We start from the raw sequence: 24,215 nt of genomic DNA on the forward strand, positions 1-24,215 counted from the left end.
ACAGCTGGTCCATTAAAAGGACCATAGCAATGTTCATCTACTATAAATCGCAAGTGCCTAACGACGACCATTTTCAGATCATGGTCCAGTCTTCAGGTTTTTGAATGTGTTTTATCTGCCTTCCACCCTTTTTATAGCGTACATCAGATTGAACAACATCCCTGCTTTTATATGACATCACTGTTGTGTGGCTGCCCAGATAAGAGGCATGTGGAAGGGAAAGTGGATGGTTGAAAGAAACACGAGACTTTCAACCTGGAGACTGTTGTTGGTGTAGCATGTGAAACCAAAAGTAACCTTGAGTTTACACTAGTTACGCAACGTCGCGATGCGTAACATTATGTAAGAAAGTCTTCTATGGGCGTTTGTTATCTATTAACACAAACGATGACATTTTTTCTAACCTTAACCTTAAAGTAACTTTGTTGTTGAAGTTATCGTTCCACGACTTTAAACATAATGGCATTGTGCTCTTTTTGCAATTGTATATGAGGTTAATATGAAACATATCTATGAAATGTATTTTTAGGTTCAGACACACCAATTTTCAATGTATCCCGTGGTTCGCGGATAATTTAAAATGTTTGTGTTGCACATACCAATGCATTGGCAAAATATTGACATAACTTTGATTAAAATGTAGGAAGAAACATGATTGATAACCTAACTGGGTCTAATCTTCACTTTCTTCAATATTTCCCATTATGTCAAATAAATAAATAAAATTACTCTTTAAGTCTCGCCTGATTGATGGAAATAATTGTAAAACAGCTCCCTGGAGAGCAGCTAAACGCATTCAGAAGCCTCAAAGACTACGGCTTGCTTTGGAAAAACAACAGCTGTATGAGAAGTCAATTAAAGCAACACAATCAGTGTTTCATTTCAGGATACTGAAATATGATTAATATTCATTCACCGTATATAGAATATAGGGCTGGGTGATATGGACAACATCTTCTATCCTGATACATATTTGTACACTCTTGTGTGAAAATTCTCATTAACTTAGGTGCAAAATAATCAGATCTTCTGAGAAATTTGGAGAAATTGATCACGATATATGATTTCATATATGAATATAGAACTGTCATATGATTGGTATCAATATACTGTGCACTGCACCATCATGCTGACACAAGAAGCAAAACAGATAAACAGTGAGCTTAATAATTAGCTTTCTCATAAAGCAGATGCGTGAGAGACCTTGAAGCTGAATGTTGTGTGGGAACAAAACCTCTCTCCGCTTTTATTCAAAGGACTTTAGATATCAGACGGATGAACTTAATCAAAAATAAGTATTCATGAGGAACAGGACAATAGTTTTCTCACATTTTCATATCTCCCTGCTTCCACATATCTATGGGACATCTTTTAGCTGTTCAGTCATAAAAATAGGATGCACTGTGGGACTAAATTAAATTTGATAGAAAGAGAGGTGTATTATTTTCCAGTGACAATAGTCCTCCTGTTGCTGCTCTGCATACACACGTCAGGCACATACATTTACTTGAACACACTGTACTGATTCATTTTTTCTCTGAGCTACAGATGGACAGACTGCCTGCTTTTTGCTCACACACACACATACACACATTCAGTATCTTCAAGCAATTCATCTGAAAGGGACTGTGTGAATACATGTGATTGGTAATGAAATCCACCTTAGCTTTCCATCATATTAGTTCTGAACTGGATTCTGACAATGGTATGATAATAATCTGGTAACAGTGGAGATGATAATAATCATATCATCTTCTTACAAAGATCAAATGAGAACTCAGAGAGGCTGGATCCAAATATGGTGCAGGTATATTCTCTTTACGTCACATCGTGAGTCAAATGATCTCATTTACATATTTGACTGGAGGTGAGATAGTGGTAATGAGAATCTCTTAGATGCACAGAGTGAGGAAAGAACATGACCGACAGGCGTCTCTATTACTGTGCATATTCTACCAGTTAATACAGGATACATTGCACAGCTCTCCCTTGGATGTTGCTACATCTACTTTTCAATCGACTGCCATATGGGGTCATGAGATGTTCGTGGACAACTATAAGTTTATTTTTAAGACATGAGTAAAACCAGTGTCCAGTGACATTCAGTGTTCAGTTTACTGAGCTGCTGTTTATGAATATGTACAGTAAAACTCATAGACCACCTGCCTTTGTCATGTTAAAATCAGATGTAACCAATAAATTATTAAAACACATTTCATTCTACTACAAACCATGGATTTCCGCTACCTTGCACAGCAGCTGGATTCTCGCAATGTCACAAGCTCACGTGAGCATCACATAATAAGATGTCACACGGAAATCTATTGTCAGGCTTCAAGTAATGTGTTTGTGTTTGTGTAAGCCAGAGCGTGGAGCTACAGGCAGCGAGGGGCATAGCTTAGACGTCACGGAGAGGCCATTGTCTGTTCTAGACGATAATGCCGGCTCCTAAAGGGGTTAGTGTCGATGCCGCCGCAGTTCTATCAGAACTGGAGTGCATGTCTTCATTGAAAGAAGAGCAAGTAAACTATCGGGCAGGTCAGGCAAGGATTTCAGCATTTCAACATAAAAAAGGAAAACCATTTGGTCTGGGCAGTGTACACCATATGACTGCACCTCTGTGCCAAAACACAACAGCGACTTGTTGAGAGGACTCTCTCTGACGGAGAGAGCCTTGACGAAAGCAGTGCAGGTGTAAAATAAGTGAAACAAATCTATGCCGAGCCGTAAACCTCAAAGTTCAAGTTAAACACTTGTGTGTGCAGGCGACAACCATTGTTGTGTGCTTGTGTTGATTGTCAATGCTTCTTTTACTTTGAGGTTTGAAAACCGTGGACGTTTTGAAAGGATCAGCTAGTATTTTTAAAAGTCACATCATCTGTGCTTCAACAATGTTTCAGTGTAACACCAGTGCCGCCTCCAATCCTGCAGAAAGCAATGCTTGATTTATGTCATGTTAGGACCACACCCAGTGGGACTTAAACCCCTAACCCTGACAACGTGCACCATATTAAACTCACTGAGCTACAGTACAGCAGCACCATAATTATGACTCAAGTGGAGCATTTTCACTTTTAAGCATGTAGCCTTTGGAACTGACTGCCCCAGATAGCTACTGACAGCCCCACAATGTGTGCAAATCACACTGTGAATGTTCACTCTAGGTATTCAAGTGAACACTGCTTTGCTCTGAAAATAGACTTAAAAAATAAACCAGTAGTGTATGCTCTAAAGCTGGGATTTGTGTTTCAGAACAACTCTGTATTCTACAGAACAACATTTCCACACAACTAAACTGCATTCTCGTACTATATTTCGAGGGCGACATATTTTCTCAGATTTCAGTTGCAGTAATCACGTGATTGTAAATTGTAACAACACAAAAATGCAACCAAAGTACTTGGTTAGGTTTATTAAAAAGTAATGGTTTGGCTTAAAATTAATGTAATTTGGGACAAAACCCTTTCCCTCAAAACATAATTGACGATGCAGTTTTGTTTATTAATGGGAATGCCATTTTTAGGCGACCAGGCTCTTCAGAATGTGTAGGATTTGTCCATCTTATTGTTGCATCTTGCTTTTCATCTTTCATATAGTAGTCCACTTCATTTAGGATGAAAATGAATGGTATCTCTATGCCTCTAAAAGTTATGGCTCAGTTTACAGGGTCTGCAGACCACATGAAAAAAATATTTGTATATGTGTGTATATATATATGTATATATATATACATATATATAGTTATAATTTATAGTTTTAAACCTTCGGGGAGCTCAAACGGATCATTTTGAATCAAACAAACGCACTTGCCAATAAAATTAAAACATCTGAGAGCAACCTTCATGTACCGTAAAAAGCTTGTGATGCAAAAACAGGTGAAATGACAACCTGAATGGACGTCGCTGACAAATATTCAAGTTCTAATTATTGTCTTTTCTGCTCTTCTGTATTCTAAAGAGGTTACCCTGAGGCAAATTTCCTTTGGAAACATTATTATTTCTTCATGCCCTAAAACATTGAACCACTCATTTTAAGGTATTTTTCAAACTCTATCGCTGTCTTTACACTCTGTTCTCGTTCATGTCAACTCCATCAAATTGCTGAAGTAGATTTTCTTTATTACAGAAGAAACTCATCCTACTAAAGCTAAACTAACATATAGTCAAATATGGTGTCCAATTCTCCTGCATGCATGTCTATAAACTGACAGTGGGAGAAAATCCAAAATGACCATCGGCAGAACATTCAAATCCAGCCTTCTTTGTGAGGTGCTAACCACTGAGCCAATGTGCCATCTTAATCCATTTTACACTGTTGTGAAATGATTATGGTTTACTTAAGTTGTTTCTTCTGCTAAAGGCAACAACAATAATGGAGGGAGAGAGGTGAAACTTTTCAGTGTGGATTGATGACAGCACTGCAAGCAAGCTAAAGCATTTTAAGCTAAAGCATTTCAAGCTAAAGCATTTTAAGCTAAAGCATTTTAAGCTAAAGCATTTCAAGCTAAAGCATTTTAAGCTAAAGCATTTTAAGGTAAATCATTTTAAGCTAAAGCATTTTAAGCTAAAGCATTTCAAGCTAAAGCATTTCAAGCTAAAGCATTTTAAGCTAAAGCATTTTGATGTGGGATCTTTTGTGAAGAATGAGTGTGATTGCCTGCGTGTATTCCTGTGTGCATGCAACATATTAAAATGTATGTCAACCAATGTCGGGAAGATCAGTTTGAGCAGCATGTTCTCAGTCGGATTCCTGTGCCTGTATGCAGCTACATCTGTGTGCACGAATAGCAAAAGGTGAAGCATTAGCGGCACTTTGACTTGATCATGAGCGTGTGAAATTCAGTGTCGAATGAAAATGTCACGTGCAATTGGGCCTTCTCGAGCGTGTCTATGCCATGCATATGTGAGGGCTAATTCACAACCTATCCAATCTGTACGACGTATCTAAAAGACAACTTACCATCACTTTCCCCCCCCCCCATACTCACTGAGCGCTGTCAATCTGTCACAACATTCACCTTTTACATAAACGAGAAAACAAAGCACACGTAGGACGGCATTCCATATAATATAACGCCATTCTGAGGGAATTCTTTATTTCCTATTTCAGAGTAGGTGAGAAAGAACCAGGAGTGATGTAAGTCTACACTGATTGGTCGTACACATGAGCCAACACAGCACCAACAACAGTCATTTTAAAGAACTTGTTCGCCTTGTAAAGAACACAAAACACAAACAACAACTCGTAATGAAAAAAAAAATGGAAAGAAAGATAGACAAATGAACTGAAAGTTAACTGGATGTTAACTCGTTCATGAGCACGAACATAGCATGAAGCTATAGTTCTCAGGGTAGCGTCCCACTGCAGTTCCTCTTAGGAGGTCCCAAGAGCAATTTGCTCAGAAAACAGCTGTTGTTTGGCTTAAAATAAGTACAGTACTCATCTTAAATTGTTTAAGTTACTGACTTAAAATTGAAAAGAGTGAAAATTGACTTTTGTTTTCACATGGGACACGAACAATGTGAAAGAGCTGTGTGTGTTTGACCCATCCATTTACCCCGACCTCCTCCTTCCCCATCTCTGCAATAGAAACATATTTGTGATCCGTCAAAAACACACTGACATACTCATCACTACAGGAAACTATTAAAGTCATGGAATCATTCTCTAATATCTCCGACTACTCCATTAACTGGAGTAAATCATCCATCCTTCCATTAGATAGTAACAGTTGGGATAGGGCAGCCCATACACCACCTATCCCTTTCTGCACAGGTGTCATCACGTATTTGGGAATACATATTTCCCCCAGGCTGTCAGAGCTGTTCACACTCAACTTCACTCCATTACTTAAAACAATAAATGATGACCTCCTCCACTGGATGAACCTACCATTATCACTCATGGGCAGAATAGCTACAGTTAAAATGACAATACTTCCTAAAATAAATGACCTATTCACAATGATACCATCTCAACCCACCCACTCCTGGTTCAAGTCGCTTGACTCAATTATTACTCAATTCTACTGGAAAAATAAAACACCAAGAATTAAACTGGCCACTCTACAAAAACCAAAAACACAAGGAGGACTTGAAGCTCCACATTTTTTTCACTACTCTCTAGCAAATAAACTTCAGTACATTCTTAAATGGATCCACCCCAGCCAATCAGACAACACATGGTTAGATATAGAACAGACAGTTTGTAAGGACATTCAGATTTCTGACCTACCATTTTTAAGCCAATCTATCAAACGCCATCCTTGTTTCAATATACTAACAACAGCAGAAACTCTGACAGCCTGGTGGAAATTCAACAAAATCACTAACATCACTTTTGCACCTTCAAATTGTACTCCCACATGGAACAATCCTGATTTTCTAAGTCACAAGACGCCTCTTCATCTCCACACATGGTCCGCTAAAGGCATCACTCATCTGAAACACATCTTCAATAATAACACCATGGTTTCATTCCCTCACTTGGTTCAGAAGTACGGCATCAGGAGCAATCCATTTTTGAAATATCTGCAACTCAAATCATCCGTTCAATCCAAACTTAACATTAAGGCCACGAATCTAGAACTACCCCCCTCAACCTCAGAATTAATTAATATCCCCTCTTCAAAAAAATGAATCTCAAAAATATGTAGAGTAATATCACAGTCTGACAAAACATCATCCATACCATCAAGAAAATGGGAATCAGACCTATCCATCACTCCTGATGCTGATTTCTGGAACCAAATCTGCAATAACATCTACTTCATGACTAAAAATGCCAATTTACAACTCATACAGTATAAAATACTTCACAGAATTCATTACACCGGGCAAAAAATGTTTCAAATGGGATTCCCGTCAGATATCTGTCCACATTGCACTCAAAACAGCCCGGATAGCTTTGTTCACGCCACCTGGCACTGCACACCAGTTAATCACTTTTGGGAAGAAATAACTGAGTCACTGTCTGTCTTCCTGGGCTGCCTCGTCCCTTTATCCCCTTCACTGTGCTTACTAGGAGACATCTCAACAATACATCTGAGTAAAACAAACCGCAAATTACTCCTTGTGGCCCTAACGATCGCCAAGAAAACTATCCTCATGAACTGGAAATGAAGGAATAACACACACATCGCACACTGGAGAAACTTAATGATCGAATATATTTCAATGGAAAATCTAATCATCCATCATATACAATACAACAGAACACCATTCCACCTGGTCATCCCTCACTATGTTTCTGCAAACATGACACCACCCATTCTATTAATATTGAAATATGTATAGTATATATACCGGTGTATATATATATATATTTTTTTTTTTGTGTATTTTTTACTATTGTTGATTTCTGTTTTGTTTTTATTGCCGGACAACCAATTGAAACCCACGTACATGCATACATGAACATCCATATGCACACATACTTACCTGTTTTTAATTTTTTTCATTTTGGTTTGGTTTTTTAAATTATTATTATATATTTTTTTCCCTCCATCTCAAAAGACTCAAGGACATTCTCACACACACACACACACACATACACACACACTGACTATATGATATTTGCTGGCTTTTATCCCACTGTTCTTGTCATCATCTTGTTGTTATGTCTATGTATTGTCTTAATATTGTCTCGTGTCTTTCAGTAAAAAAAAATAAATAAAAAAAAACACACTGGAAGAAAATATGTTTCCCTCGTCAGGTAATTCACATTGCAGTTTTGTTGTATGGGAACATCATTTTGAGGAGACCAGGCTAAACAGAATGGTGAATCATTCCTTCATGGTGATCATGGCGCTGCTTCCTGAGTGACAAAGCACTACTTGACAGAATCAGTGGAAAATAAAGATACGTTTGCAAGTTGGACTTGAAAACAGCAGCTCTTTCCTACTCATTGTGTGTAACAGCATGTGTGTCCACACTGGATTTCCAGGCTGCGGTGGTTTGAGGGCGATTAGATGTTGGACAGAAATGCTCGCTCACTTTTCCAAGCCCACTTGTCAAATGCAATACATTTTAAAGATTTCACAGAGGGGAGATGAATGTCAGAAGCTTTACATGGCAAGGGTTTTGCAGACAAGGCAAGGCTTCAGGATTCCTCCGATGTAGATCAATACATAAGATCACTCAAGCAGCTGTTACACAATTGCTGCCACAAAAGATATTATCTGATGAAATAGCTCTGGGCTGGATTTATTTTGTTGTTCTGAAATAAGAAGAATGTATGTGTCCATTTTACTGTCACTATATTGTAGAGTAATAAGAGTATAGACTCCATGTGACTCTATCCATACATACATACCTCTGTATGCACACACACACACACACACACACACACACACACACACACACACACACAACATATCAGATAGAGTTAGTCTGGAAGTAGCATAAAAGAACATGGTGTCATGGCAGAACAGAGCAGCCGATAAAACAGGGGACACTGTTTAAGACAAGCGTCACAACACTTTATCTTACATACAAAAGTAAAGAAATGCTGGTTTCTCTCCTTAATGATGGGAATTGTTTACCTTAATGCCTATTATACATCTAATTTAATGGTAGAATGCACACCACGGTCTAGTGAGTCAAGAATGTCAAGTCTGATTTGGTCAACTAAAAAAAATGTATGTAATTGTTGTTATAAATTGCTTTTTCGGATGAATCTACTTTGCTCTGTTACATTAATGGACATCATATAATAGTGATTCCAATAATGCCCAGTTCATGAAAGGTTATTCAAATTATTTAAACATCCATCTGCTTGTTTTCTGTATTTCCTCCAGCAGCAAAAGCCGAAGTTTTGTTGTCTTTGTTTCTAATGAAGTGGGTGCTCAGTATCAATGATGACAACTGCGATTAAACAGACAAAATAAAGGATGCCTCTGACAGAAACATAGACAAGAAAATCCACACAAGACTAAGGATCTCAAAGCGTCAAGGCAAGCAAGCAGCTGTGTACCAGTTTAGATGTCAAAGGGATTACAGAGAGATGCAGATATTGCATGGTTTTCTCTTTTGAATGGCACTGTACTTCACTGTAGTATACAGAAGATACCTTTACTGTACATTTGGACAATTATTATAATTAATGAATGCACATACATACAATTAATATGCTTTCCTCAAAGCCACCAGACTCCTGTCAGACAACAGTTATTTTAACTGGCTGCTCTTTGTAAAACACAATTCAACAAACTTGCCAGAGACCAAATTAAACTCATCAACGCCATCTTGTTAGTCTTTCCACGGTTCCAAAAAGCACAAAGTCTTGTTTAAGGGTTTGAAGGAGAGACTGACCAAGTAACATACATAAATAAAGAAGAAATGATCGTAAGATTTTCAAGGAGTTTAAAAAACCCGAATACACACACTCATTTTGATGAGGAAAAGGTACTAGAGCTCTCTTTCATTTTTCTTTTTTAATTGGGCAACAGGAGGAATTCATGGTCATTAACAAAGAATGCCGTCTGAAATTGAGTCGAGACCAGTAAGGGTTCTATAAAAAGCAGCACAGAAAGAGACATTGATTTTTGATGTTTTCAATTGCTGAGAATACTGTGCTGACACATAAGGCCCGCGCTCACATAAAAAATGCTTTTGAATGTGTCTGAAAATCAACAAACATACTGCCTTTGCTGCCTTTCCAGATTACTAGGAATTTGACTTCATCCGTTATAAACCTCTCCAATAACAGTCCAGCATGGGAACATCTACCATTCCTTCGTAGACAGACAGAATAAGAAAGTGGACAGGGGATGAAACTAACAAAAGGAAATAGAAGAGACATCCTGCAGAGGCGAGGCTGACCGACGAAGGAAATACAACCAGACCAAGGAAATCGCAAAGAAGCATGGACAAGCAGAAGTATATATTGAGAGAGCAACAGAGAGTTATAACAAGTAACACACAGTAAGAGATGCATTGGGTGCCACAGAGAGAAAGATAAACAGAGAATGTAAGGAAAGGAGAAACATGTGGAATGAGATGATGAGCACAGGAAAGAAAGTTTGTGAGTTTTTGCAACTCTGCGTGACTCAGACAGCAATATGGTGGCCCAGTGATTCTCCATGTGGCTTCAGTCGGTTTTCCCACTGAAAGGTCAAAGCTTCTTTTCAACTACCTAATAACGCTATACTCTCTTTCTCTACCTGTCCATTGCACACGTTTTCTTGCTTTCTGTGTCAAAGTGTGTGTGTGTGTATGCAGCTTTACTGAATGTGTGTTACGGCGTGTGTGTGTGTGTGTGTGTGTGCATATTGTGTTTCCACTCTGCGCTAGCAGCGGCACTGCCCATTCTTCCATGCTCCAGCCAGCACAGAGCCTGTGTTGTGACAGAAGACTCGGGCCAACACGGATAGACTCAATGCCAACTAGCCTGTTGTCTATGGGTGTGTGCATGTTTGTGTGAACGTGCCTGCCACTGTCAAAAACACCAATTATAGAGCACTTGTTTTACTGGTTTTTTTTCAAAATCAACAGTGCTGGAAGAACAGATTACACATTCTTCTATTGGCTCCCATCACCAGTGACAGTTGGGGTAATAACTGCCAACGCTGTGAAAGGTTTTGTGTAGATTTGGAGATTCATATACTCCATTACTCCATTGACAAATGCAGTGATTACTGACAATGGCACAAGAGGTTATTGCCAGTTACTTTGAACAAGTAAAACACTGGAAAACTTGCTGAACAGAGGATCTTTTGCAATGCTCTTTAGTCAACCGCTTCACTGAAGCCAAAAAAAACCAACTAAAATCAGAAAGAAACAATCCAACAGCTTCATCATCTTCATGAAACAATGTTCCCATCAACATTAACAAAATCAACATCAATATTATCATCATCATCATCACATCCCCAAATACTTTCCACTTACCTGTTTGTGTCCTGAAGAGGGTAAAGTATCCACCGAGAGGATTTGATTTGAACTAAGCTGAGCCAAACAATATGCTAACGTATCATCGGTTGGGTTTCTGAACCAAGTCCATCCCATCAGTAGAGGCTACTCAAAGTTAAACCCCGCAAGCTCACTGCCCCACTGCCTCAGTGGTTAGTGTGCCAGGTCATTGGTCAGCTGGTTGATACAGGTGACCCCCATGTAATGGAGGTCTAACAGGGAAAGAAGGTTGTTGACAGAAAGGGGTGACAGGTTGATGAAGTGTTGTTGAGTGAAAACCATCAGTGAAGCCAGTCTAAGTGGCTGTAGATGAATGGAAATGTTGCTGTATGTGCTCTTTGTGGAATTGGAAAGGGGTAGAGTGACGCAGGGAGCTTCACCTGTATTTGCTCGTTAAGTACGCACTGCAGACTTGATAATGCGTTGGCCGAAGGTCTTGCCAGTCCATTATATGGAAAACAAGTTGGCTGTCATTAACTATTCTGTGCTAACTGATTCATTCAAATAGCCCTCGGGTTAATAAGTAAATACATGCTAAGCTAATAACAGATTCACAGGCTTGAGTTAAAGTACAGAAATAAAACAGGGAGAGTCTAAAGAGCACTAAAAGGAGAGAGGAAATGTTTCAGCGTGTTGTGAAACAAAAAAACAAAAGGATGTTATGTCCGGATGCAGATGAGAAGACACAATTTAAAAAAGGAAGAGAAGGAATGAGCTATACAGGATACAGGGTGTCGGCTATAAAGAAATATCGGTGACTTTTGCTGTATTTGCCTGCTATGCAAAGCAGAATATTTATTATGCGCCTTTTCTTTAATCCTGAAACTCATTTTCTCTGCTTTACCTTTGCTCTGCCTTTTCAGTTTCAACCCATCATTCATTCTCTCCCCTCTTCATTCTTCCCTGCTGTTCCTCTTGTTCTCACACCCTTGAAGTGTGAAAGTGTGTTTTTGGACATATTTTAGCATGTGTGCATACTTGAAAGAGCGTCCCCCTACTACTGTGTGCATCGCTGTGCATGTGCATCTATGTAAATGCAAAAAAATGTGCACATGCTACCTGTGAGTGAAGAGCAAGCCATTTGGTTTGTATGTGTGCCTGCATGATGCCTCGCACGCCTCCTTGCATCCATGTGTTTGTATGAAAGCAAAGTTAAAGTCGCACGCACGGCCGATGACCTAAAGACACACACTGCTGTGTTTAGTTGCGCCTCACAGCTGAGAGGAGAGACCCCAGCTGACTCACTAAACACGAAACAACACAATGCTGCATCACACACTGGTGTGTGTGGTGCAGAGAGGAGGGAGGAAGGAAGGAAAAACATAAAGGACAACAAGAAAGAAGTATAGGAATGAGGGAAGGAGAAGGGGAAAATAAAGAGTGAATAAAAAGTGCAGTGTGTGGTCATTTCAGTTAAAAAAGTTGAAACATAGAAAAGACATAAATTGTGTGGTTGAGCGAGAAAGAGAGAGAGCTGAAGCTCTTGTTTGCATACTGTGCAGGTAACAACATGTTCTGCCCTCTAGTCCATTAACTGGTCTGTTGGATGCATCCAAATTGAAAAGCATGAGTGCATCTACCTCATTAAGTGCATCTCTCTCTCTCTCTCGCTCGCTCGCTCTCTCTCTCTCTCTCTATCTCTCTCTCTCTCTCTCTCTCTCTCTCTCTCTCTCTCTCTCTCTCTCTCTCTCTCTCTCTCTCTCTCTTCCCTCCCCAAATTTCATTTCTCGTTCTCGCTGTCTTCATTTAGTTTTTTGCTCCTCCCTTCATCCGTCTTATTCTTCCTCATCTTCGTGTTTTGCTTCTCATCACTTCCCCTTTTTTTGAGTGGGAATTGCAATTTACAATCAATCACCATTCTTTTCTGCTTCTACTTTGTCCTGTGTTCGCTGTTTAGTTTCTTTCCTGGAAAGGTAGAATGCTCATCCGAAAACAACTCCGTATGTTCAGTTTATCTAGCTTAAAGTAACATTGTCCTTTTATTTCCTCGCGCACAATTGTGCTTGAACTACGCATACTTTCCCCTTTCTTTTGTGGTATCACTGTAGAACAAGATGGACATATCGTCTGTGCCGTCTCCCATTGGCTTTTGACGGGGCTTTTTGCAGCCAGGACTTTGGGTTTACCACTAGCTGCCTGCTGCCATCTTGTCAGTTGTTAAGAGCCAGAAAAGCCAAATTTTGGCAACTCGGTGGAGTCTGGATGGAGCCGATATTGGTCGAACAGGCAGCAATCAAAATTAAATAGAACTCAGACCAGTCAATAAAGCAAACAGGTGTGTCGGCATGAGGGGTCGCTGAATGGTTATCAGATCTCAACACAACCTGTTGTTATTTGTCTCCCATGTGTACAGTAATAGAAGTACATTTCCTTGGTTCTGTACTTCCGGTGGTCTTTCCAGTTGGCCTTCTGTTCAAACGGCATCTACAGAGACACTCAGCCATGGTGGTTACTACTTGTTCCCTCCCTGCTTACAACCCCTCTTTTCTCACTCTCTAATCCATCTTTCCCTCCACTTTCATTTCTCTCTCTCTCTATCTCTCTCTCTCTCTCTGTGTGGTATAGCTTGGGCTAATTGTTACATCGCTCTAGAACTGAAGTCACCCTAGGAAGCATGGTTGATCGCCGCTGGGTGCAACGCGGCATCGGGGATGGGGAATTGAACAAGCATTGGCCGTCAGAGCTGGTTAGCTTCACAGAGCTCCTGTCACAACTACACTTACGGTACAACCTGTTTACTACCCAGGCCCCCTGCAATTACCAGCTCCCCAGCAGGGGCCAAGCTAGCGCCTGGGGAGAACTAACTCTATCAGCAGAAAGGGAGGAGGGAGAAGGAGGGAGGGGGCCCATTAAGAGGCCGAGGCAGGGTGGTGGTGTAAGTGACAAATCCTAGAGGGACAAGCGTGGAGCGATCATGTGTGTCTGTATATGTGTGAATGCTAAAGATGCTAGAGCAGGTGCGGCAGACCATGGGTTTGAACAAAGCAGAGTAGAAGAAGAGATGAATTTAGCAAAAGGGTGTTTAGGGTTATAGGGCCCTTGGAAAATCAGCTTTTTTCTATTAGTCTATAAACCCACCATTAAAATGATTGAATCAATGAAGGAAGGAACTATCTATGCAATAAACCGCTGTAACGGATGTGTAAGGTTTTAGGGTGCTGGAAATTAAATTAAACTGTATACAAGTATTGATGTGTTGGGTATATAGTTGCATGTGCATCAACCTGTCGCCATGACCTGGCCCCTGACTCACAGGGACAGTGGGGCAGTGAAACAAGCAGCAGCACGGGGCCCCTACAACACCACACTACTTCTCAACTGTCTGTCCGTATGACAAACATTATCATCAGCCATCAAATGTGAGGATGTGACAGAGCTAAACAGCAAGAAATATTGAGGATCAGTCTACACAGCTACGAACCTGATTTTGTGGTTGTGATTTTTCTCACTTTTATTACCAGAGTACTGGGGCGTGGGTTAGTTGAGGAATAGTGGGTTAGGGAGCCCGTACCACCTGGACCAACTGTTATAAAACTCTTGATATGTCCCACAGACTTCACTTTTTATCCAGGAGTATCTGACAAAGCGTTTTTAAAAACAATTACTCTTATTGGTGGATAACCATTGGCTACATTGGCTACATTATCCATACAATATATCAAGGTCAAAACATGTAGATGTTCATTTTGAAAGTGTTGCAGCATATTATCTATACCCTCCAATACTCCTAGTGTGCTTTTCATCCTTTACACCATAAGTCATCAGATACTCCTGGAAGCCATTCCCACTTGAAATCTCATTATCCATATGAACTGTCTTTCATCTTTCCTCTTCCAATCTTTCCATCGCTCCCCATCTTGGTCTTCTCTAACAGTGGGAATAGCTGTAGTGATAGTAAGCTGTGGTCCAGAAGTGGAAGGAGTTTTTCGTATTTTTTTTTTCCGTCTTTCTCCCTGCCCACTTACACTGCACATCTACGCGGATGGACTTGATGGCAGCCACCCCCACCCCGTTGTCGGCCTTGCAGTAGTAGCGACCCCCCTGAAACCTCTGGATGTACTCGATGCGCAGCGTCTCGTTGAAGAGTGATGTTTCCTGGAACTTGTCTGACGCACTGCCAGCCGTCTTCGTCCACCGTACCTGAAGAGAGGGCGGAAGGGGAGCAAATGTTGAATTGACGAAGATGCTGTCAGTGAAAGCAAGGTGTAGCAAGGACAGAATCAGTCAAAGTGTAATGTAAGAAAGTTAAAACGGGGACAGAGAGAAGGACTAGCAAGGCAGGCTTTGACATTTGACGTCCAAAAAACTTTCCAGATACAGTATAAACAAAAATGTTAAAAAGCACGCATTCAAACATTTCCCAACCCAAACAAATATTCATGTTTATGCACCGATGAAAGTAAAATGTAATAGTTTGTTCTTCCAACAAAGAAAAGCTAGTGACACGTGATTCTTCAATCGACAATTTATAATCTCCGTTGATGATTAAAAGCAGTGTCATCACACTCTCTGGTGGAAAATGTTAAGTCTGTTTCTCTTTTTGCATCTGTAACCAAATCCAACAGTGATGTCACAGTGTACTGAGACATCACTGCAGCAAGTTGAGAAACTAAAGTCGACTGTTTTCACTAGGAAGACGACAGCATCAGTCATTTTCATCATATTTTGATGGTCAGCTATGGCTGTCGGAGTTATGACTCTCGTTCATTGGGAATTTATTGTGACTGTGATATAGAGCGACATTGTCCTCATAGGGAGGTTAGGGTGGTTGTATGGGCTGACTTTAACAGAAGAATCATATTTGTTTCCCATTCCCTACCCTTTTCATTGCTTGTTTCTTCAAACCATGACCACGATTGTTCAACAAAAGTCTTCTAATCTTAACAAAGCTTTCATTTTAGTCCAAACCACAATGTTTCCTCAACAATAACCAAGCAGTTATTTTAATCCAAGCTATGATCTTTCCTTGTTTTTGAGCCTAGACCCAACCAAACCATCGTGTTTTCACATCATAAAGAAGTTATATTGTTGCAGCTGTGGCAAACAAATTCCATCATCCTTGTGCTCATCGTGTCACCTGAAACGTGGTTGAAAGGCATGTCCACATAAAGCAAATTCAGTGACCTAGAAAAATGGATGAAAATTATCAATGCATTTCTGAATTTTTTTCTCAGTGATAAAATCTGTCTGCTCCATTGAATGGAAGTTAATGACACTAAGTGCTGTACTCATGGTGTCCATGATGCTAAACTAAGACCATTAAGAGTTTTGACAAACTCTATATGGCTTCTTCACGCCTCAATTATCCCATCAAGCCATTGGGAATGCTGCACGGCCGACAGCAACATGATACAATCACTCGATTAATCAAGTGCACAAACATACCGGTACTCACACACACACACACACACACACACACACGCTCCAGAGATACATGAAAGCCTGTGAAGTCATCAGCTCTGAAATGTTATTCACACTGTGTGTGAGTGTGTGTGTGTGCGTGTGTGTGTGTGTGTGTACAGTCCATTAATCCCCATTAACCCTTCTGTCTGTTATCAACCTCGACGAGACTATCAACCATGTCCTGTGGAGGTCAGGGAGGATAATGGACAAAAGCCACTGATACAGCGTGTGCGTGTGTGTGAGTGTGTGAGTGAGTGTGATTGTTTGTGTAAGTGTATGCAAATGTTTGTGTGTAGAGTGTGTGTGTCCTGCTTTAATGCACAGTTGTCTGCTTGTGTTCCTGGATATGTACTCCGTAGCGGCGTACATATTCACTCCTGCGTGTGTGCGTGTGAGTGCATGTGAGAGCGAGTGTGTTGGTTGGAAAGCAGGTTATATGGATTAGCAGATTATCAGAGCCTGTGTAAACGCTCCCTGCCTGTTTATTCAGCTCTGTTTGTGGGAAGGATTTGGAGGAGGCAGACTGCCATTGATCAAACCAGCCAAGGTGAGCAATGAACCGAACCCTGTCTCTCCATGGTTTAGTGACTCCAGTTTTCATGCATATGTGTGTGTGTGTGTGTGTGTGTGTGTTTGTGCATGTGGGTGTGTGGCGCTTTGTGAGAGACAGAAAATGAGAGAGTGAAAGTGAGCGTGAAGTGTGTATCTGTGTTTTTCCTGCTTTTATCCATTCAAGGATTAAAAGATGAGCAGATAAAATAACAGACGTTTTCTTTGCACTCGCTTTGAAGAGTAATTCTTAGGATTAGAGTTCAGGAACATTAAGCTTAGTTTCAAGTTTAGAATCATTTTAATGGCAAGATTATGTGAAAGGGGCTTTGTGACAGTAAAGTAAAATAATAATGTTTCAGCTAAAATCAGTTACTGTATGCTTACTGTCGTGTGTGCGTAATGCAAGTGTGTTTGTGTACAGAGAAGGTGTTGAGCATGAAATCAGGATGATGTATTGCACTCAAAATATTACAGAAGGTCAACAGAAGTGGAAATAACTTATGAATTTATGAGCTTATGAGCTAATACTGCTAAAAGTATTGTTATATTGGGACATCCTGGGGTAAAAGGCATAAGTAAAACATGTAAGGAAACAGAGAGACACAAAGTGTGAGGGAAGAAAAACAGCTGGAGTCAGTGAGGAATATAGTAGGTAAGGAGAGGGTGAGAAGAAGATGTGTAAGTGAGAGTTTCTTTTTTAGTTTGAGAGTGAGAATGAGAGGGAATGATATATACAGTATCGCTGGCAGCTGTGTGATGGGGAGAGAAATAGTGCATCACACTCAGAGTTGCTACACCGGGGAGGCAGATGAAGCAAAATAGAGAGAGGTGATATTGTGAACAAAGGAGACATTGTGTGCGATGCAGATGACAGGCAGGCGGCACAGGAGCCTATATCTGGCTGTGACACCAGCAGCTTAAAACCATCACCTGCGCTCTCTTTCTCTGACCTCGTTCGCTCTCCCTCCACACCTCTTTCTTCTCTCTCCCCTCAATAGACGTGTGACGCTGTTCTATTTTTTCCACCCAGGTCCCGGCGGATTGGTTTGGATCTCTCTCCCGGTCCTTTTCTTTCTCCCTCATCTTATCCCTGTCTGGGCGCTTTTCTCCTCCCATCTTTTATATATTGATGTGAAAGCCTAACACTGACTTGCCATCAGATCTTGTGTCTAAATACACATTCGTTTACACACTTTTTACCCCCACGCAGATTCACACACATGCTGGGAAATGAAGATGCATTTGTTGAGTCAGAGCCTTTTGTAATAATAGCTCTTACATTTGGTTAGAAGTGTAATGTGAAGGGAAGGTTTGGGATCCCCTGGGATCCAGCTCGACATGAAATGCAGCAGGTTTTGTTTGTCGTTTCTGTATTCAGCTGGGGGAGCTGTATGCTGTCTAAGACACAGATGTTTCAACAGGAGAACAGAAACAGTGTGGAGAACAGTGTTTTGAATTGGGAGGAGACAGTTGGGAAGTCCTTTATGTTTTATGGGAGGATAGGCGGATGGAGCTATTAGGCACGAATCAAACTGTGGTAATTGAAGAGTGCACGGAAATACTGACCAGAGCCAAGTGGGCTAGTAAATGTTCCATTAGTGGCCACATGTTGTATGATCGTCATTCGCAATAACTCCCCTTAATGTAATGTTTGTTTCCAACCAATGCATTGCAGTTTCTGCATCGTGATGGTAATAACTTGTCCTTGAATCTATCACGCTCCCTTGTTTACAATGATATGAAATGAGCCAAGTGAAGATGTTTGCGTGTTTGTTCTGTTTGATGCAAATAAAGTCTAAATGTCATGGCCCCCTATTATTCTTTTTAAAGTACATTTTGAGATTACCCGGTTGCCGTGTCTTTGAAATTTCAATGATCAAACCCAGAAAGTGAAGTCAATATTGTTGGGTGAGATCTTTCCATTTAAGGCTTGAAGCGCATTCAGCAGCAGTCCTCTAGCAGCGTTCACGCTGCAGCAGAGATATTTTTGACGAGTTGTTGTGAAGTGTATTGTGGACTTAATCAGATAAACTGACTTTATTGGCATTGTCAACCATGTTGCGACCTGACAAGCAAGTAAACAACTTCTTAGCAGTTGCTCACAGCATCTCAAGCCACAGTAAATCTGCTGCACATAATACCGATGGGTATTTTAACAATACACCCAGGTGGCCAGTTTATTAGTCACATACACCTTGCTAAATCCACTGCAATCCAATACAACAGCCCTGCAATGAAACCTAACTTTATGAAGCTTATAATGTTCAGTTTTCATTGGGCATGACAAAATATTAGATACTCCTTTCAATGCTTGGCCAACAAAACGACAGAGTTGAGTCAACACCTCTCTGCCACATTGTCAACAAAAAGTAACATTATGAGCTTTCTAAACATGGGATTCATTTCAGAGCTCTTGTATTGGACTGCATTGGATTTAGGTGTGGGTACGTAATAAACCGGCAATGGATTCCAGCTTCACGTCAGTAAATCTGTGTTGACTTGTAAAGAAAGAAGGAGAGCTAATGAGGCAGGATGAATATGGATCAGAAACCGTGAAGGGAGAGAGGAGAAAGAGTGATAGGTGTGCTCTTCTTTAAGGTGGTGAGGGAGGACAGGGCTAATGTGTGTCAACCATACTGACAGGTCAGTGGCCTGCAGCTGCCGATCCAAACACCTCTCTCCCTCCTCTCACTCTCTCTCTATGTTCTATGTGTGTGTGGTCTCAGTCTCATACCTTTCTTCTGATCTCCCTCTCTCTCTCTCTGTGTTTCCCTCCGTCCATTCTGTCGCTACAAGTCTGAAGTTGGTCTTATCGTCTTATTTAACATTCCTTATATATCTTGTACCCCCCCTTCCGATCTGTCTCTGAGCCTCTAACTTCTCTCCCCAGAGTGACACATCTCACCAGGATCCAGCAGACATGGTCCGATGGCTGTCGGACCCTTTTGCTCCGCTGTCTTAACTGGAAACTGTCAACATAACAATACAGGAGGGACCTTAATACTGTGTTAGCATTTAGCTTAGAAAAAGGGGGTTGAGATTGCTGTTCACACCTTGCTGTTCATGTGTTATCAATATTCAGCACGGCTGTCACAAATAATAAAAACAATGTAGACAGAGTGCCCCAATCTGATCCTGAATTATTATGATGCCGCTAACGAACTGGTAATAGTACATGAATTATCAAGACTTAAACTAGGTATGCTCTAATGCAAGACCAATATGTAAATGAATACAATAACTTTATTAACTATTTAAATCGTCATGATTTCTGAGGTATTAATGTTATTCATGTCTTCTTCAGGTATGTCTGCCGTTAAAGGGCCAGGCAAAAGCAGCGGATATATTCTATTGAATTCCAGGTGTTATAATCAGGATTAACTAAGCTTGCCTACCAACCAAAGTGTTCGTCCAAAAATGCCCCATTGAACACCCTTAAAACACTAGTAATTCAGAAATGCATTTATTAAGGTTACCCCTACATCTCTGTGTTTTGTGGGCCCAATCAGCAGTGTTGAAATTCAATGTAGTTTACTGTCAACCACTGAGGATAATACGGCTGTGAAAGGTTAAATCCCTCCTTGTTTGTCATCACTGCAAGCAATGCTTAGCTTGCAAAGCTTTCCCCCTCTAAACCACCGCTGCTTCCTCGGGTGTTACAGGGTTTGAATCCGTTACATTCCCTCTCAGTAGCTCACCCAGAGCTTGCTAGGCCTGCCTTCTACAATTTTTCTAACTCTTTCTTGATGTAACTCCAGCGGAGTCGACAAAACAGTGCTTTATCCATCCAACTGGCTCACTTACCGTGAATAGGCTTAAGATGGTAATCCCGTAATCGGGGAATACTACTCGGCAGACCCACACACACACTGAGGCACTCAGACATACACAAACAGAAAGTGTGGGATAGGAAGAGAGAAGACAGGTAGACATGACAAAATAACTGAGGAATAAGGAGTATAGCAGGTTGATAACGGCAGCTTGAACCGACAAACAGACACTGAGAAGTAATCGCTCCCACTTTGCTTCACAAGCAATGTCTAAATTGAAAAAGAAAAGTGACAAGGTGTGGATGACAAGACGAAATAAACTTGCACATGGAAATATCCATTCTAATTATCTGTCACTGGGAGGAGATATGGAGGGCTAGAGTGAAGCAACTGAGAGGTGAGGAAGAATAAATGGATGGTTAAAAGAGTAGAGCGAGGAATAAATATAATTTCAAGCATCACCGCCTGAATGGACGTTGCTTTGCTGATTCATGGCATCATGTGTTGGGAAGCTTAGGGGGAAGAGAGCGAAGAACAAGAGATGTGTGGCAACAAGTGAGTACGGCAAAGAGGGCAGATAGTTGAACTTCTTTTTTTTCTATATATCGTCAGGAAATTAATAAAAAAAATGTGGGAGAATAAAAGGGGTAGGAGAGAAGAAAGCAGCCGTGAAAAGGGATAAAGAAGAAGAGTAGAGAAGGTGCAGATTACATTCAGAAGAAGAAGATATTCGATGAGGTGAAAGGTACAAATGAAGACAGGGCAGGGCAGGAAAGAGAGGAGAGGGACACAAGACAGGGTTATCAAGGGACCGACATGTATGTGATCAATGATAGAGAAAAACAAAGACTGGACCAGGAGATACAGGGAAATATGAAAGGATAAGGTGCATTTTACAGAGAGGAAAATGAGGTGAAAAATGAGATATGTGTTTTTGCCTGTCAGTTAAATTACATTATGCAATCTCCATTTATTAGCAGTTGCCTGTTTAAATGTGTCATCAATAGCCTACTGAACGTAATTGGCAAGAGTATAAGCAAGTGGCATTCAACACTTACACTCATTGAATGTAGTCACCTGTATCGGAATAAAACTGAGCAACAGTTGCCATCAGTGTGTTATATACACACACATCAGAGTGAAACGCCTTCAACTCTGCCTGCAGAGATCACTTCCTCACAAAGTCCAATAAAACTGACTCACCGATATTAAATACACCCTCCCTCACTCTAACCTTGACATACAATACAAATGCCTTTATCGCTCTTTCTGCCTGTGCAATATGAGACCAAGGCTGTGATAAAATTACAGGAGGCAGAGGTATCATCAGCATTTACGATAATGTCATGAACTCTGAAAAAAAACCAATATATATATGTACCGTATGTATAGAACTTGTGTGCAAGTCATTGCCGCTGGCGCTGGTGATAGCTAACATAACACTGAAGCTCAACAGATGTTTTCCATTGCTTGCTCTCGAGAGACACCTGATTTTCTTAAGCATATTCACATTGTCGTAATCCCATATGCAAAACAACATTTACATAATTCACTTTGTTTTTGGAGCATTTCGCTCACCATCAGATTGTTTGAGTCAGAGGGGAACAAAATCAGCAAACGTGAGCATCTCTCTCCAAACGGCCTGTGTGTACACAGCCGTCAGCAGCGGTGTCAGCAGCTACCTCACACACTCCGCCCATGTTGCATGTGTTTGTTGTAATGAGCGATGGCTAATTAGCACAAGCATGGCATGAGATGGAGACATTTGAGCTCACTCTATTTTTGTGTGTGTGTGTGTGTGTGTGTGTGTGCGTCTCTGTGTGTAGAGCAGATGATATCATTGCTGAATGCCTTGATGATGCTGAGAAAAGAGAGATGGAAGGAGGGACGGAAGTAAAGAAAAGCCTGACAGATACAAGCCTGACGTATTATACAGATACAAACAACCTCACAAAAGCGTTTCATAAACTATGCCTGTCCACCTATACACGGCTGCACCTCTAAAAACCCTGCTAAAACTGACAATATGAGAATCCCCCGGGATAAACAAAGACACTCGGACTCTCAAAAGATTATACCGGAGAGCAGAAAGAAAGCTGAAATCAAGTAAATTACAAGTTGCTGTCGTTAATTAAAACATGTATTACAACGTTAAACAACAAAGTGAAGGAGGCTCGAGTCCAGCACGTTTCACAGTTAATCTCTGCTTCAGAGCATAATCCTGGCACGTTATTCAATACCATCAATAAACCCGTCAATCTCTCACAAACAACCGCAACCGCCTTGTCTCCAGCAGGGTGTGAAACCGTTATTACCTTCTTCATTAATAAGACATAACATTAGCGCAAATTAAATTCCTGCTGCAACATCTGTGGATATCCCTGGCCCTTACTTGGAATTATTGAATGGTTTTGTCCAAATTTCACGACAGGATCTTCTCGGTAGTGTGGCACATGACCTTTTCCCCACTAAACCTTTGAAAAAATGCAACTTTTACAGGCAAAATGCAACAACATCTGTGATCTAGTATCACCGCCTTGCAGGTATATGCCTCTGCCAACCAGTCAAGTTGCAGTTTACATCCATTTCTGTCATGTCATCACTGAAATTGTCTTCATCAGCATATGAATATTTAAGATGGCCATGTTTTTGTAAGGTCACAGTGACAAAATGTAATTCTGTCATGGTACCAAATTTGAATAAATTCCCTCCAGAAATATCTTGTTTATGAAACTGGACCAGATATATGGACAGACACCCCAAAAACACAAGGCCTCTGGCTACAGCTATTGCCAGCGTGGAGGCATAACAATTCCAGTGTTTTTTTTAGAAAGCTGCATTGTACAGAAACGGATCTCCTTCGTGTGACAAATTACTTATTACTGGCTGCGGTCTCTGGACACTGCTTTGTCATGGTGCTGCTGGCCTTAAGTGCAGCCTAAAGCACCATAGAGCACAGCATTCTTATTGAGAGACTGAGAAATGGGCAGGAATCACTGGAGTTCCACTCAAGTGTTTCTCCTCTTACCTGGACAACGGGAAATGTGTCTCCATCCAGGATTTTTAAATCAACAACAGCTAACATCACATGTGGACTGCCCCAATGATCTATTCTGGGACCAATTGTATTCTCACTGTCCATGTTTGGCTCTTGGACATATGATTCTGCAACACGACATCTTGAACAGTTAACAACACTGCATTCTGTGTATCCTTAGGTCCAGAACATTATACGTTACTACTACTTACTGCCAATGTTAAGTCTGTGGCAACGAACCTCAGGGTAACTTTTAATAGCCACTTATCCTTTGAGCAGCATACCAGAAATATCATCCAAGCTTGTTTTTATCAATTTAGAAACATTTGAATGACTTTTATATCATCACACCTGGACTACTGTCACTCTCTTTTAACCTGTTTAAACTCCCACTCAGTCTCACAATTGCAATTTATCCAGAACTCAGCAGCCAGATAATTACCTAAATCTAGGAGGTCTTGTCACATCACACCAATTTTAGTATCACTGCACTGGTTGACCGTTACATTTAAAATTGCATTACTTATTTTCAAGGCCAATCAT

At 40.7% G+C, this 24,215-nt stretch overlaps 1 protein-coding gene across 1 annotated transcript in view; it reads right to left on the reverse strand.

Moving 5' to 3' along the window:
* Nucleotides 1–24,215, reverse strand: part of mdga1 (MAM domain containing glycosylphosphatidylinositol anchor 1) — a gene marked incomplete at its 3' end in the record, with an annotated part of 179,722 nt that overhangs the window by 88,666 nt on the left and 66,841 nt on the right. Inside the window, exon 4 of the mRNA XM_079288631.1 lies at nucleotides 14,876–15,050. Coding sequence (XP_079144757.1) covers nucleotides 14,876–15,050 — 175 coding nt within the window. The remainder of the gene's footprint in view (nucleotides 1–14,875; nucleotides 15,051–24,215) is intronic.

The sequence above is a fragment of the Melanostigma gelatinosum genome (genome assembly GCF_949748355.1).
Source record: "Melanostigma gelatinosum genome assembly, chromosome: 2".
Taxonomy (NCBI): domain Eukaryota; kingdom Metazoa; phylum Chordata; class Actinopteri; order Perciformes; family Zoarcidae; genus Melanostigma; species Melanostigma gelatinosum.